The following is a 17,217-nucleotide window of genomic DNA, read 5'->3' on the forward strand; positions in this document are numbered from 1 at the left end:
CATCTCAGTCAACTTCTGCTTACTATCCAACAACAATGGCCTCTGCCACCGCACCCACCACCTTCTCTCTCCTCCACTCCACCACCACCACCACCGCCTCCACCTCCCGCACTCGCTCTTCTCTCTCCCATGTCTCCCTGCCCTCTTCTCTCAAGCCCACCACGCTCCGCCGCCTGGGGTTCTCCGCAGCTGACCCGCTCTTTTCCCTCCAAGTTGCTTCCAAAGTCCGATCCTTTGGCACCGGCAAAGGGGTCAGAGGCGTTGTGGCAATGGCGAAGAGGAGCGTTGGGGACCTGTCACCGGCTGAGTTGAAGGGGAAGAAGGTTTTTGTAAGAGCTGACTTGAATGTGCCTTTGGATGATAGCCAGAACATCACCGATGATACTAGAATTCGCGCTGCTATCCCCACCATTAAGCATTTGATTCAGAACGGGGCTAAAGTCATTCTTTCTAGTCATTTGGTATGTGGGTTCTTTGAATTATGTGTTTTTGGTTAGAGGGTTTATCTGTTTTTGATGATTAGCAGTCGCTGTTTGTAGTCAATGGGGTTGTTTGTATTTTTGGCTCTTATTCTTTGCTGAATTGGGTTTTGTCAAGTAGTTATCTTTTTCCCTTTAATTGGCTGAAGTCAGTATTTTGTAGACATCTGTTATGAACTTATGTCTATTTCAAAAATTTGCGGCGTTAAGAATTTAAATGGTTGTATGTTATTCTGGGTTTGATTGTCTTGATTTTGGTTACAGTGGTTTATTTAGTGTCTTCAGCTTATTTTCTGGGTCTAATAAATATATAAGTTTGGTAGCCTTTTCCCTGAACCTGTTACAATGTCGATTTTAAATCCTTTTGTTCGTTGGTTTGACTTCTTTTAGCTTGTAATTTATTTCCCTCAATTGACATTTCTACCTTGCTGCATGGTTGGGAACCTGCTTCCTTTTTATATGGAGGTTCAATCAGATTCCATCTTTTGGTTTTGGCAAAGATAACCGATGATGTTTCTGTTTGGTATTAGACTATTAGTTACACTATGATTGCCAGTAACAAATGTGGTTTATGTCCTTGTCCTCTGATTTGATCTTTGGCTGATGTGATGAGTTCTTAGATGATGCCATTCAGTAAATCTTTGGAGTTTTCAAAAGTATGAGCTGGATCTGTGGATTTTGGAGAATTTAATTGGTCTTATGTAATTGTGAGTTTGTCATTGTCCTTGTTTTAGTTGGGTCTAAAATATAACTTGGGTGGCTTTTCTCTGTATTTGTCATAGTGTTGATTTCTAAATCTTTTTCCTTCTTTTAGCCGCTACTATGCATATATGTTTGAATAAATCCTAGAGTGGTATATGTTCGACAGTGATACAGGCTGAATCAATGTGCATTTAATTTCAGGGACGACCAAAAGGTGTGACCCCAAAATTTAGCTTGGCACCTCTTGTACCTCGGCTATCTGAACTTCTTGGCATTCAGGTAGACATTTTTATTCAGAAGTAAAATGGGAAAAAGAATACAATACAAAATGACAGTGATGAATAGGTGGATAATGAAACTGATGTTTGGCTGCTCCTCTTTTATTTGTATATAATCACTGAAACAGGTTGTAAAGGCTGAGGACTCTATTGGTCCAGAAGTAGAAAAGCTGGTGGCTACACTTCCTGATGGCGGTGTTCTTCTTCTTGAAAATGTGAGGTTTTACAAGGAGGAAGAGAAGAATGATCCCGAGCATGCAAAGAAGCTCGCTTCCTTGGCAGATATTTATGTCAATGATGCATTCGGGACTGCACATAGAGCTCATGCCTCTACTGAGGGGGTCACAAAATTCTTGAGGCCATCTGTTGCTGGTTTCCTCTTGCAGAAGGTGAGAGTTCCCATTTTAGTTATTCAGTTATTCTGCAGTGCTTTTTTTAATCCTTTAAGGAATACTGATTTTGATGTTTCAAGCCTGGATTATAACTATTCCAGCTAATGTCATAACTAAATTTCAATTATGCAACTCAAGTTAGCATGGGTAATTGGACAGGATTGTCACTCCTGCAGATGCTTTGCACATTAGTAATTGCCAAGTATCTGACTAATGTAAAATATTTCAATTTGTACTTTTCAAGAAAAATTATGAAAGTATAATCTGGTAAATATTATCAAGTCTTGGGGCAGTATGCATGAATTTCTGGTTTAAATGTTATTCACTTTTATTTACTCCTTTTAGGAACTCGACTATCTTGTTGGGGCAGTATCAAGCCCAAAAAGGCCATTTGCTGCCATTGTTGGTGGTTCAAAGGTCTCATCCAAGATTGGAGTGATTGAATCACTTTTAGAGAAGGTTGATATCTTACTTCTTGGTGGAGGAATGATCTTTACGTTTTACAAGGCACAGGGTCTTTCAGTGGGTTTGTCTCTGGTAGAAGAGGATAAGCTAGATCTTGCTACATCGCTCATTGAGAAGGCCAAGGCAAAAGGAGTATCTCTTTTGTTACCTACTGATGTCGTAATTGCGGACAAGTTTGCTCCTGATGCAAACAGCAAGGTTTTTTTTTTCTCTGAACTGACCTCTTACAAACCTAACATTAAAAAAACAAAAAAAGAAGTTGATATTGACTTTTCTTTTCACCAGAAAACTGATATTGATTTCAATATAAATTATGTACAGCAATAATAGTATTTTTCTATTACTTTATTAACTTTGATCAGCACTTTGTGAGAAAGGAATGAAGAACTGGTTTGGTCCTTGCAGATTGTTCAAGCTTCAAGCATTCCTGATGGGTGGATGGGTTTGGATATCGGACCAGACTCTATTAAGACATTCAATGATGCACTGGATACCACTAAAACCATCATCTGGAATGGACCGATGGGAGTTTTTGAGTTTGACAAGTTTGCAGCAGGAACAGAGGTATCCACAAGTGTTTTGTTGATATTCATTTTTGCTCACAAACTGTTCGGTATTAACTTGTATAATTCCTATATATGTTCTTAGTAATGCATACTGTGTAGATAGGGCTGACCTTGTACAGAAGTAAAGTCTATCTGTAGATTCTTTATGGGAAAGATAGCTTTTCCTCGTACTTAGTTGTGTACAAACCAGTTTAACAAAGTCTGGACTGCACCAGTTGCCTGAATAACCTACATTTTTTCTTTTATGTTCATATGAACAGTACATTGGAAGCAAAAGTTTAATGGATATATGTGACCATGTAGTAGACTTGTGTGAGGGAACTCTTTAGCCCTGCTCATTAGAAATACTGTTTGTGTGCATATGGAAGTGTTGATGGTGATTTAAGTTATACCTCTTGTTTGCAGTCTGTTGCCAAGAAGCTTGCAGAACTTAGTAAGAAGGGAGTGACAACAATCATTGGAGGTGGAGATTCTGTTGCGGCTGTTGAGAAAGTAGGAGTTGCTAATGTGATGAGCCACATATCAACCGGTGGTGGTGCTAGTTTGGAGTTGTTGGAAGGCAAAGAACTTCCCGGCGTACTTGCCCTTGACGAAGCCACACCAGTTCCTGTGTAAGAACAATTTTTTTTTTCTCTGTAGTTTTTTCCCTGCCCAACGTGTTGATGTTCTATTTGAGTATGCAAGCGAGAAATGACATGTTGTAGGAAGATCGGAGTTAGTCTTGTAAATGTTCAATGTTACCTTTGATGTAAGGCCCAATATGTTTCTATATTCCTTGCATTTTACAAAAATTTCCATAAGAGATTGTGGGGAGGGACAAAGACAGCCATTGAAGCAATCTAATAAATTGGTTCTTTGCAATATGTCTTTGTAAAATGTCTCAAGGTTCTATTGTCTGAATTTTGGCTGATACTGCTATAATTTTATTCCTAATCACAATATGTTAACCAACATATATACTGTACTTAGAGATTCAGTTGTTTTCAATTGTCAGCTAGAAATTGCAGTTACACCGTGGCCTTGCAATTTTAGTGGGTTCATGTTTGCTAGGTAGAGAAATAATGTTACCTAAAGAAATCATTTTTTTGATTGCCGTTTGAGATTGAGCTCAAAATCAGACGGATCCAAATTGGACTTGCGATGCCTCAGATCATGGTCGTGAGACAGGAATTTTAAGCTCTCTCCACCTGATGTTTGGCCCTCAAAACTTTATCTCTACCATCCATGACAATGATATTATATATTGTGTTGAGGAAGACTATGGAAGTGGTCGTGTGTTGTACAAATCAGAAACCACATAAACTAGAGGCTGGCATTTATCTATTCACACCAACCTCTTCATGAGAGTGGCTCACCAGTCACCACACTCTGAGCTACATATTTCTGGTTTATATTGTTCAGGTGATGACCGTGATGGCTTTGGTGTTTTTTTTTTTTGTTTGAATTTTGATACCTAGAAATCTCTCAGGCAGACTCGGATTTGAAACTAAGGAGATCACAATATTCACGGAATGGGGTCAACTCTATATATAATTTAAAATTTTTCAAGTTTTGCATTTGCAAAGATGCAGGTTTTTGACAAAGGCATGGATATAATAAATTTATTTGGTTCAAGGTTAGTTGCAGGCTATGCTAGGAATCTTATGCGTATTGCTTAGAAATGAAATGAAACTTTCTACTACTCGAAACACCATAAATCCTACTGTACTAGCAACTGTGAGCTCTTGTCGATCTTGGTCCTATTTCTCAATTGTTTTTCACGAAAACAGCTGAAAGTTACTTGAATTAATAATTGGTTCCATAAATTACCTTTTTTTTGTTTTTTATATATAAGCTAAGTATTTTTCAAGTTTCAACATACTGAATTTTAATGCAAGTGGATGATGAGGACCACGATAATTATTTTAATGTATACACTTCACTGCAAGGTCCATGTCCCGTCAAATATGGTGAAGCATAGGGTTAGCAACTTGCCATTTCTTATAAATCACATGACTCGAAGACGTCAAGATCCATGCAACATACATTTTAGTAATTCTTTATTACTATTTTCTTTTTTCAGACATTTGACTAAAGGAATTGAAATTAAAAATGGAAAAATAAGTAGTCAGACAGACAACAATCCATGCACCATCACACCGCATGCGTCTCATCTCAACAACTTTTTTAATGTAGCCTAAGAGTTAAGCATTATTAAAGTTAGCTACTGAATTTGATTTAAAATAACTAATTATTCTTCATGATTCAATGGCCTAATTAGTCCAGCAAAACAAAAAGAAAAAGAAAGAGAAAACTAATTTGCTTAAAGAGAGAGAAAAAAAAAGGAGCCTAACTAGAAATAGAATCACTAAGAATATGCCAAAACAAAACCTTTCTGCTGGAAAAAAAAAAAAAAAAAAAAAAAGCTTAACCGGCAAAACCAGTTACTGCCAGCCCGAGGTTTCTCTAAAAGCAGAGTCCACAGTGCAAGGCCCAGAGACTGAGAGAGAGGATTCGAGAGTCCCAAAGAAAACTCACACGTGTCGTACGTACCACGTACTTCACCTCTATAAAACCTTCTCCAACTCCATTATCTACCAGTCCTTGTTCTTCGATCTCTCACTAAAAAACCCCATCACATTTTTCTCCGATCTTTGTCTTCGTAAGCTCTCAAAATCCCATCTTCAACTTCTCTCTGCTCGTATTTGTCACATCCTTGATCTGTGTATTGATCGTATTCTTTTATATTTCTTTGTTTTTAAGGTACTAAGTCTCTCTGATGGCGACCAAGAGGAGCGTTGGTACTTTGAAAGAGGCCGACTTGAAGGGCAAGAGAGTGTTCGTGAGGGTTGATCTGAATGTTCCTCTGGATGACAACTCCAAGATCACTGATGACACTAGAATCCGTGCCGCTGTGCCCACCATCAAGTATTTGCAGGGCCATGGTGCTAAAGTCATCCTCGCTACTCACTTGGTAAGCCATGTTTCTTACTTGTATTATCTACTTAAACCATCTGCCTTCATTTTTTCGGTGATCAAATATCTGGGTTTGTTTTGGTTTTGAAGATTTGTTTGGTTTTATGGAAAAAAAAAAAAAAGGACCTTTTAGATCCGCTTGCATGATCAACTAGATCTTATCAGTTTGATTGATTTGGGTTGTGATGGATTTGCTGTTCGATCTATGTAGATCAATTTGAAGATCCCTATTATGCTTTACTATTCGTCTATTTTTATTTATTTATTGTGTGCATATTTTAGTAATCTTATTATTTTGACCTTAATGTTTCCTTTACTTTTGTGACAATTATTGAATTCTACGATAATTTTTTAGCCATACTGTGTTAATTGATTTATTGTTTTTAATTTCCTTGGATCAAAAGACTTTCTTTGAGTGATGTTGTTGGATTTTAGTATCTTGTCTGATAATCCATCTATTTCACATTTTCCTAGTTAACAACATGTTCTCTTCTTTACAGTTGATTGACCCCTAGGATTGAACAGGATTAGCATGTCTGATAATCCATCTGTTTCATATTTTCCTAGTTAACATGTTTTCTTCTTTACAGTTGATTGACCCCTAGGATTGAACAGGATTGAACCTTCGAAATAAAGGAAGCAATCATTGTTGCTTTTTTTTATTCCATCTCTTTTGATGACTTTATCAAATGAATGGGATGTGCTGTTAACTGCCTTGGCCTGCAGTTCTGCTCGTGCTTAAGCTTTTCTTGGAAACTGAGACAGTTGAGGATAGAAAGTTGTTATCATCGAAGTTATAGCTAGGATATTTCATTCTTCTATTTACTTTATCTTCTCATTGTTTTTATTTTTGGACCAGTTGGAGAACTTTCTACGTGCTGAGAATAACATATAGAGACATCATTCTTTAGCCCCTTAACCTTCATCCCCCAATTTTCTTTATTTTCTCTGCTTCCTTTATAACAGCTTAGACATATGTGATGATCCATGTTGCAAGGTTTTATGTTCTGTTCTTACTTGCTAAACTAATTTGAGGTAATCTTTGAAATTTACTTACGAAAATGATCTGAATTGTTGTCTTCAGGGACGTCCCAAGGGTGTCACCCCCAAGTACAGTTTGAAGCCTCTCGTGCCAAGGTTGTCTGAGCTCCTTGGAGTTGAGGTTTGGCTTCTGTTATCAATAAAATGTTGCTCCTATGGATTTTTCTCATACGAAGCTCTGTTTGCTTATCTTTTTCATTCTGTTACAGGTTAAGATTGCTAATGACTGTATTGGTGAGGAAGTCGAAAAATTGGTTGCTCAACTTCAAGAGGGAGGAGTTTTGCTTCTTGAGAATGTGAGGTTCCACAAGGAAGAAGAGAAGAATGACCCTGAATTTGCCAAGAAGCTTGCTTCACTTGCTGATCTCTATGTGAATGATGCTTTTGGTACTGCTCATAGGGCTCATGCATCCACGGAAGGAGTGGCCAAGTACTTGAAGCCTTCTGTTGCTGGATTCCTTATGCAGAAGGTACACTGTTTGTAAATGACAATTGCACCTACTTAAATTTTGAATGCCCCACTTCCCTACTTCTCATTGAAGTTATTCTTAGTAAACCTTGATTGTATGTGAATATGTTGGCATGCTTCTCATGTGTCATATATGGATCCTTGAAATTTTTGCGGGCAGAACACTTTTTTTGTCTTGATAGTCACATCTTTTATTCTTGTTGTGATCTCAGGAACTCGACTATCTTGTCAGTGCCGTGGCAAATCCTAAGAGGCCATTTGCTGCTATTGTTGGTGGTTCAAAGGTGTCAACCAAGATTGGAGTAATAGAATCCTTGTTGGGGAGTGTTAACATTCTCTTGTTAGGTGGAGGAATGATCTTTACTTTCTACAAGGCCCAAGGGCATTCGGTTGGATCATCCCTCGTGGAGGAAGACAAGCTTGACCTTGCAAAATCACTTCTTGAGAAGGCCAAGGCTAAGGGGGTTTCTATTCTGCTCCCAACTGATGTTGTTATTGCTGACAAATTTGCTGCTGATGCAAACAGCAAGGTCAGTAGTTCCTCTCTATTTGTTAATAATTTTCTTAGAAATGGTGATATTCTTAGGAGATCTCAAAGCTTACATTCGACTGCAGGTTGTGCCAGCGTCTGCCATCCCAGATGGTTGGATGGGATTGGATATCGGACCAGATTCCATCAAAACCTTCAACAAAGCTCTGGATACCACTCAAACTATTATTTGGAACGGACCCATGGGTGTGTTTGAGTTTGAGAAGTTTGCTGCTGGGACTGAGGTACACAATAAACTAAATTTTTGCTGATTTTGAAACTATCAAGCACATCTATTAACCTCATTCCTAAAATCCCCCCATACCCAATTCATGCTGATTCTTTTGTTCTATGGGTTGAGTGGATGATCTGGACTATACTCATGGACTTCATAATTCTTTTCCTGTAAACAGGCAATAGCTAAGAAGCTTGCAGAGCTGAGTTGCAAGGGTGTGACAACAATCATTGGAGGTGGTGACTCAGTGGCAGCTGTGGAGAAGGCTGGGCTTGCTGACAAGATGAGCCACATCTCGACCGGAGGTGGTGCAAGCTTGGAGCTTCTTGAAGGGAAAACACTCCCTGGAGTCCTTGCTCTTGATGATGCTTAAACTGAAAATTTTCCCCAGTTTTTGTGCATTTTGTTGGTGTTAGAAGGTTGGGTTTTCAACCGGAATGGATCAAAGTATAACAGAGCTGATGTTGTAGAGGCTTAGCTTATATAGGGTAGGTTTGAATAAGTGCCGTCTTGCTGTGACCATGTGATGTGCATTGCTTGGATTGGATCTGTTTTTGGGACAATGTTTTTGATGATCCAAACTGCATTCAATATCATATAAGTTCGGTGTGAAATGTGATAATTTTGGAGGTGGTGACCATCTAGAGTAACTCTCTATCTCTCTCTCTCTCTCTAGAGCAAAGACTGGAGGTGACCTCTTTTTCCCATAGAGGCGTGACTTAATTGTATAAGACTATTTTGTGAGTTTCATTCTTATTAGAAATGAGATACAAACTGGTCAGTTAAGAACTTAAGATGATAAGATGATACGGGACCAAATAAACCAAATATAAATAGCATGAGCCTGACAGCCAATTGAGCCTGGGGTGGGATCTCGATTAGATGAATGTTGAATCTGATTAACCTGATTTTAGGGGTCACCAAAAAGCTGAAGGCCCGAAGCCCGTCCGGCCAAAGCCCATAATATATTTTCAATAGAAAAATATATGATAGGATGTTGTCTATGTTCTGAATTGAACATGAGACTTCATAGAATAAACTTCAACTGTCAACCAACTGAACTGATTAGTTTATTTATTTAATTGGTGAATCAAAACCTATTTAATAGGTTTTTCATTTGTATATTCAAATAAATTATTAATATGTTTATTAAGTTATTATATAATACTATAATCATATAATGTTAGTAAATAATAATAGTGTAAACTGTGTAATATCATAAATAATAAATTTTTAAAATTATATATAACATTACAAATTTACAACTATAGTTTTTAAAGTTATTATAATGAACTTTTATAATACAAATATAATTAAAGTTATTAAACCACGATCATTCATTAATTCAATGATCTGAACTGTTCATTTTATATGTTGATAGTCAAAAATAATCCTTACAAAAAATCGGCCAAATAAGAATTTATTGACTCGTTCGAATGTTCGATTATCATTAGAAAAACCACGATCATTTATTAATTTGATCATCGTTACGTCACTTTTACATCTCCGATTAAGCTAATTTTTTACAAAGATTCTCTTTGAATGGGGATCTAAAGTTTGAACGGTTCGGATTGTTGAAAACACGATCGATATGTGAGCTTCTACATATAAATACACTCGAATAGTATAATTCTAATAACTTTCCCGTTAAAACCTTGTCGTTTCCATAATTATGAAGACCACAACGTCATTTCAACAATCTGACCCGTTCATAGTCAAAAATCATCCTTACAAAAAATCGGCCAAATCGAAATTCATCTACCCATTCAATCATCATTAGAAAAACCACGATCGTTCATTAATTCGACCACCGTTATGTCACTTTTACATCTCTGATTGAGCACGAATTATCTTTGAGTGAGGAACTAAAATTTGAACGGTTCGGATCGTTGAAAACACAATTGCATCGTTTGTTTATAAAAATATGTAATAAAATATATAATAAAAATATGTACACTAAAATTTGAACCGTTATGTTTTATGTACACTATGTTTTATGTTTTATTATAGTTGTAATGTTATATATAATTTTAAAAGTTTATTATTTATGGTATTACACTATTACTAAAATAATAATATTATATAATAACTTAATAAGCATATTAATAATTTATTGAAGTAAAAAACAAAAGAGTTATTAAATATGTTATGATTCACAAACTTGACAAATAAACTAGTCAGCTTAGTTTGTTAAGAGTTGAAGCTTATTATGTGAGGTCTCATGTTCAAATCACAATATAGTCAAAATCCTATATTTTTTTATTGAAGATATATATGTGTCTAAACAGGCTTTTGGCCTAGATGGGCTTGTGTAGTAAAGCCTAAGCCCAGCCCGACCCTGCCCAAAAGCCCTATTGGGCTCCTATAATTCAAGCCCGAGTCCGGCCCAAACCCGAAAAATTTGGACTGAGCTAGCCCAGCCTGGCCCATTGCCGACCCCTACCTGATTTCTTGACCTGAATTAAAATTTGCAAGGTGTTCAGCTTTAGTAATCACTAGTATATTGCCCGCGCGATGCTGCGGGTATAAATAATTATTGAAATTGAGTGAACAATTAAGATATTTAAGTGCAAGTGTTGGCAGAACTTGAAGACAAAAACAAAGTTTTTAAACATAGTATTTTTTGTACACATACATGACTTACCCAGGCAATATAGAACATTTGTAACCATGGTTTAATTACAAAAGCCAAACTGATGAGGCAATTTTTATGCTGATTAGAATGTTAAGATATTGTTAATATCTTAATATACCAAGCATAATTCAAAAGAGGGTTAAACAACAAAAAGGATTAAACAACTTAGTAGTAAATTTGTTTGTGTTCATAACGCTTTACTTGTAGAACCTAGTTGCTAATGAAAACATTTTGGGACAGGTGTTACAGGAAGGTCAGTAAACATCGTCGTCCAGACTGTCAGTGGGGTCTTCAACTGGTTTTGCAGCAGATGAAGTGGTATTCTTGCCTTCCTCACTTTGTGCAGCAGTGGGATTATCTTGTAGAGTGGTGTTGTGCTATTGTTGGCTGCAAGTTAAAAAAATGTTAATTTGTAAATGAAGAGTAGTTTAATTGATATTGATGAGATGGGGAAAAATGGGGGCAGGGAATTAGGCAACTGTATGGAATTTGAAGTTATGTGTTCAAAAGAAGGGCATGCTATAATAATTTTATAGTTGTGCGGTTGTACTTTATTGAATTGGTTTGCCATTTATAAAAATTGGAATAAATTATATTTGTCTAGCCAACCATCAGTATTTTCCTAATAGTTCCTGCCCATAACTTTAGAACTAATGATTAACATGGTGCATAGACAAAGCAGGCATGATGCTGTACATCAAAACAAATAAGCAAAAAAAGTGGGCCTCACCATAAAGCAAGTAAAATCAGCACCATAAATGAAAGGGAATGAACCCTATAGAGGTGACCTAGTTCCCAAACAAAAACAAATAAAAAGAAAGCAGATTTTGTCCACAAATTGGAACCCAGATTGACACTGATACACATTGAAATTGATACAATTTGAAGCAGGCCCAAACTTAGGTGCAATTTTAAATTTTCAATTTCACAAATGCAATTTTCATTTGAAATTGTTACTTATTGAAGCATTTTCAAACTTAGAATCACAAAGCACAGACAATTTAAGAAAAACTTAGTGACCTAAGACAATTTTGTAAGACGAAAGTCAACTAAATAAGAAGTGACAACAGATTATTTAAGACAAACATACAAAGTTCAACAATAACACTCAAATTAAGGATCATCAAAAGCAAATAATAGTATGTTACTTCATAATGAAAGACATAATCCCCTTGTTCCAGTTTTACCTTAGTTATCACAATTTTTATCTCATTTTTTCACCTATCAAGACATATGGAAGACATTGTTTCAATAGTGCTACAAATTGAGTGAATAATATGTCAATCACAACCCATCAGCCGGATTCAGGACCCCAATCAATTCCTAACCTAAAGCATAAAATTAAGTTACTACAATACTAATTAACTGAAACAACCTCTCTGTTTCCAATTAAAAAGAATGTTTTCATTCTTACATAATTTTTTTTACAGAAAATAAATTAAAATTGAAAATAACGCGTACACACATACACCCAAAGCAAGGCATTGGCACAATATATCTCTTCAATCTTAGCCATGTAATCATGAAATGAAATGGCACATACAAAATATTCACCCAAAAAAAACAATGACACATACAAAAAAACATCATAAAATGGCATCATCCCATTTATATCATACCTTTTTTTTTTTTTTTTCTATAAGGAATTGTTATGTTTTGAACTTGCCACAGAAGAATTCCAATTCATTGATTCAACAGAAATGTTTTTAGAGCCAAAACTCTCTCTCTCTCTCTCTACCTACTGTGGTAATATTCTCTTCCAAACAAACTTTTTTTGGTAAACATACCAAACAACAATTTTTCTGACATTTCATCAAAGACCTCATATAAAACATAAACTAAATGCATGTGTAGAACTGATTTTATTACAACTTTGGAAACATAATTAAAGACAGATCTGGAACTTCCTTCATGTTAATTCTCAATTCGAGGTATGTTAAGCAATATGAATAGTAATGTCAGAAATTGATTACCGAATAGGTCTTCACTCTTCTTGAAGAATATGTTAACCAACCTCTTTGAAGCAAAACTCTATTTTCATCATGCATCTGCACTGAAAAAGAGAATTAGGAAAACACATGGTCCCTACTTATAGTCCTCATTCACTTAAAAAGTGTTTTTTGTTTGTTTTTTTTGTTTTTTTTTTTTTTCTTAGTTTTGATTTTATCTTTAAGAGGGAAGACAACTTGTTAGTTCTTTAATAAATGAAAATAAAATAAAACACACGTAATTAATCTCAACCAACCCACATAGCCATGAAAAGATACAGTAACAAAAAGGTAACACATCAGTAATGGTTCCTAAATTTTAATTATTAAACAAAGTAATGGTTTCTTCACTTTCATATATATGTTCTTATAAATAAAAGCTATGAGGCTTCTACCAATGAAAACTATCAAACTAAAGATAAGTTCCAGTCACTAATCTCAACCAATCTAATTACAATTCCTAACTTGTATCTAACCAAACCAAACTGCCTATTTTAAAAGACTGAAAAACCATTTGTACTAAAAACAAAAACAATTTGAATAATAATGTCTGAAAGTGTTTACCAAATGAGTCTTCTTCATAATAGAACGAAGCCTGGAGAAGCAAATCTCCATTTGTGTCCTATATCTGCAGTGAAAAAGGGAATAAGCAAAACTCAGTTATTATAGTACCCAAAATTTTGTGAATTTGATGATCCTCACTAAGGCGTGATTCAAATTTTTTTTATAGAAATCAACCAAAACCTCGAGAGTTAAAAGTTGAACAGAAACATACCAAAGCCAAAACCAGCGAAAAAAACATACCTTACCCCAAAAAATAAACCAATCTTCAAATCCAAGGAAGTATGGGAACCTGAAATGAAAACCAAAATCCAATTAAACCCAGAAAAAAAATTCATAATGAAAAAATTTGCAGGAAAAAAAAAGAAAGAAAACCCCGAAAAGTGAACCAAAACCCAAGAACTCATAATCAAATTCACCAAAACCCAAAAAAAAAAAAAAAAATGAATAACACGTAACACCAATGCTCAAATGGAGGTGTTCTCTTAGTATTTCTACCTTGCTTTACAAATGTCTTTTTTTAGTTAATTCTTTCTTACTTGCCTTGTACATCAGACTTACTATTAGCATATACATGTCAACCATAAACTACATATGGAAGAAATATTTTGAAAATGACTTCGTAGGATTGAACAAAAGTAATGAAAGATACAATTGCAGTAAAACAAATGCAAAAGAAAAGAAAAAAAGGGTAGAATACCTAATAGCTTGAGAGCAGCCCATAGTTTCAACTTTGAGAGAAAATATAATAAACATTAATTTTTGCCATTATTATCCCTGTTTCTTTTTCCCATAACTTGTACAAAATTGAACTCATGGTATTTTCAAAAAAACTTAAGAGAACAAAGAAAAAACAGAAAGAGAAGGAGATACTAAGCTATAATCATCTAGCTACAACCTTTACATTGAATATACATTACATCCAAAAGAGAAAAGGTGGATCATCAAAAAAACAACTGAAGGCTTACTGCATCATGAATGAATGTAATTGTACAACATATGGATAGCTACAAATTTCTGCTCGCAGTATCCATGGTACGAACATGACAGAAAATAACGAATACATCTGCTCCTTCTCAACAAATAAAACAGTTAGACAAAAAAAATAAATAAATAAAAGAAAAAAGCAACATTACCTCTACGTCAGGAATCAAGAATTAAACAACCAAAACCCACTAATTACAAACACTAAAAAATAATAGAAAAGTACAATGAGAGAAACTGAAAGTAAATTGACAGTAAAACACATGCATACACTAAATTGAAAGTAATGCATACACATTTATTGTATTCAACACAGAATTGCTGGCCAATCGATACACCAAATAAAAACATATATATTCACCATTATCATTAGGCTATCAAAAGAGTGCAGCGACTCCCATCCCAATCAGTTAATATATTTAGAAAATGCAAACCTGAATACAAATGTTGGATGATCTCTATGCCAACGAACAATCCAAAATCATCATGTGATTCATGGCCAACCAATACGCTCTGTAATCACTTTTACTTTTACTCGATTCTGCTTCCAACACCACAAAATTTAGAACAATGCAACATGGGTAAGATCATAAAATAGAATTCATTTTTTAAAACAAAAGATGTGGGAATGACTTTGCAGACCAACTCTAAGCTTTATTTGATCATGGATTTTATAAATGGAGGAAAAGAAATACCACCATAAGTTACCCCAGATGCTTTTGTAATTTTCCATTTCTTGCATGAATATTTCAAGATAATGAAGTAACCATTCCCACAAATCTATGTTGCCATTCAGTTAAGTGCATGCATTGTCACCTATTTTAACAATTTTCCAAGAAGCATCACAAACTCCCTTTTGACAGTTAACCAAGCTACAATCTTTTAACACCTATTTATGTTACCCATGCATCATCGTCTACTGAGCTGTCACTGATGGCAACATGCAAGCCATGACATTGCCAAAGGCTCCTATATTAGCAGGGACTAATTATCACAGTTGTTAAGAATTAGATCAAAAGGAGAGGCATTTCATACAAAAGTTATGCTCTCTGAGAGGACCATTACAAATTAAAATTACAAAATTATTTTGGGTAAGTCATCTTTTTACCTGCCCAGATAGCATCTCAAACAAAAGTATACCAATGCTCCACCAATATGCATCTTTGTTATGGCCTTTAGACAGCAAAATTTCAGGAGGCATGTATTCGGTGGTTCCACACATTGAATTTGATCTGCTAGCTTCATCAATTTCCTTTGCTAGTCCAAAATCAGTTTAGCATGACCTGTATCATACGTATCAATTTCAGAAAAGATAGATATCCTAGCAAGAAAAAGGATAATCTGTTTTTCATGTATGTTCCTACAACAGAAGTGAATGAATAAGCATGGCCATTACATGGCCATCAGCGTCCATGAGAACATTTTCAGGTTTAAGGTCTCAATGCACGATCCCGCACTTGTGAAGATGTGAAACAGCAGATACAATCTCAGCAGTATAAAATCTTGCCTGGTCCTCACTACTCAAGAAACATCCGAAGCCGAAATTAAAAACAGAGGAGCATATACAGTGATCATAAATTTTAGAATATTCAAAGCCAAATTACCTGAAGAGTCTCTGCCTGTATAAATGAAAGAAGAGATGCCCTCCATTAATAAAATTCATGATCAAATAAAGCTTAGAGTTGGTCTACAATGTCAGAGAACATAATGCAACATAATGCAACAGTCCCTATACCAGGGGGAGTTTGATAAGATAAATATTTGGAGAGAAAATTATTAATCATAAAATAGAATTCATTTTTTTAAAACAAAATATGTAGGCAGTGCTCTGCTTCCAATATAAACTTCTGCCTCCACAGTCAAATGCTCGAACCGAACCTCAATTGTTGGCACATCAAGTCCAACCCTCCATTTAAATTTGGAAAAAACAGAGAAAGACCAACAGAAACACCTCAGTGGCTAATTTTAGCTTGGAAGTTGTCCAAAAACACCCAAGAACACCCCCCAAATTCGAATTCCAAAGGGAACCCGAAATGGGTTCTTAAACCCCAAAATCAAAATCCTCAAAATCTAACAATCCACCAATAATTTCATATGGGTTTTGAAGCCCATGAAAATAGGAGAAGAAACCACCTGAAATCGCGTAAATTCGACGCCTGAGGTGGCCGGAATGGAGGAGAGAAGCGGCGGCAGTCACGGGCTTTCCGGCGTCGATTCTCTTCCCTGGGTGGTCAGCCGGCGAACTGGAGGTTCAGGCTGTGATGACCGGTCGGAGAGGATGGTTTTCCGACCGGTGGGGTGGCCTGGGTCGGCGGACGGCGAAATTCCGCAGGCACTGGTGGCGGGTCGCGTGGGCTGCTTCTCTCTCCATTTCTCTCTCTTCCTTCTTTCCTTTTCTGGAAGTGGAAGGTGCAGTTGGCAATTTGTGTATAACACAATGGCAAGAAACGTTAAAAAAATGAAAAGGCAAGGGCAAAGAAGACCGAAACTACAAAAGGCAGGGGCAGAAGAGTCATGAACATGCTTATGAACAGTAATTGTTGGGTTCAGCTTTAGTATATATTAAATTCTTTGAAATAAAAGTATATTCTAATTCACGCCTTTGGGGTTAGGGTGACCGTTGGTGGGTTTGATTTCCTCTAAAATAATAAAATTAATTTTAAATAAATATTTTTAAGATTTATGAAACCAGCTCAAGAGTTAGAATTACTTATAATTTGAACCACCTCAATAAAAAATTTGGGAAAAACATGAAAACCCCATACACAAAACATCTTCCAAAAATAAATTAATATATGTAGAATTTTTTAAATAATGTCATGATTTTTTTTTGTCATTAATAAATGTCTTGATTAAAGAATTGATAAATGACCAAACACATTGAAGGTACATAGTTGCAATTCATCCTAATTTTGATAACGTACATGACCTTTGAATC

The 17,217-nt window shown here is 35.7% G+C and overlaps 2 protein-coding genes and 1 long non-coding RNA gene across 9 annotated transcripts; 2 read left to right on the top strand and 1 right to left on the bottom strand.

The window, feature by feature from the left end:
• Positions 1–6: 6 nt before the first annotated feature.
• Positions 7–3,745, top strand: LOC147297609 (phosphoglycerate kinase, chloroplastic). Its single transcript, XM_086238572.1, has 6 exons — positions 7–461; positions 1,383–1,460; positions 1,588–1,848; positions 2,197–2,514; positions 2,722–2,880; positions 3,288–3,745. Exons 1-6 carry the CDS (start codon positions 36–38, stop codon positions 3,495–3,497), a joined length of 1,452 nt encoding a protein of 483 aa, XP_086094698.1. The 5' UTR covers positions 7–35; the 3' UTR covers positions 3,498–3,745.
• A 1,619-nt stretch (positions 3,746–5,364) lies between these two features.
• On the top strand, positions 5,365–8,913 carry LOC147297610 (phosphoglycerate kinase 3, cytosolic). Its single transcript, XM_086234219.1, has 7 exons — positions 5,365–5,523; positions 5,625–5,835; positions 6,922–6,999; positions 7,088–7,348; positions 7,560–7,877; positions 7,963–8,121; positions 8,290–8,913. Exons 2-7 carry the CDS (start codon positions 5,641–5,643, stop codon positions 8,482–8,484), a joined length of 1,206 nt encoding a protein of 401 aa, XP_086090345.1. The 5' UTR covers positions 5,365–5,523; positions 5,625–5,640; the 3' UTR covers positions 8,485–8,913.
• Positions 8,914–10,875: 1,962 nt separating this feature from the next.
• LOC147297611 (uncharacterized) lies at positions 10,876–16,835 on the bottom strand. 7 transcript variants are annotated; one of them, XR_015120763.1, is made up of 9 exons: positions 16,413–16,835; positions 15,884–15,898; positions 15,676–15,796; positions 15,388–15,562; positions 14,714–14,820; positions 13,539–13,587; positions 13,299–13,362; positions 12,720–12,794; positions 10,876–11,133 (listed from the first exon to the last, which is right to left on the bottom strand). It is a non-coding gene; the product is annotated as an uncharacterized LOC147297611 (long non-coding RNA). The 7 variants fall into 7 exon arrangements; XR_015120753.1 differs by having other exon boundaries at positions 15,884–16,185; positions 16,413–16,833; XR_015120762.1 differs by having other exon boundaries at positions 12,720–12,799; positions 13,544–13,587; positions 15,884–16,833.
• Positions 16,836–17,217: the final 382 nt, after the last annotated feature.

This window comes from Dryas octopetala, chromosome 1 (assembly GCF_963921425.1).
Source record: "Dryas octopetala chromosome 1, drDryOcto1.1, whole genome shotgun sequence".
Taxonomy (NCBI): domain Eukaryota; kingdom Viridiplantae; phylum Streptophyta; class Magnoliopsida; order Rosales; family Rosaceae; genus Dryas; species Dryas octopetala.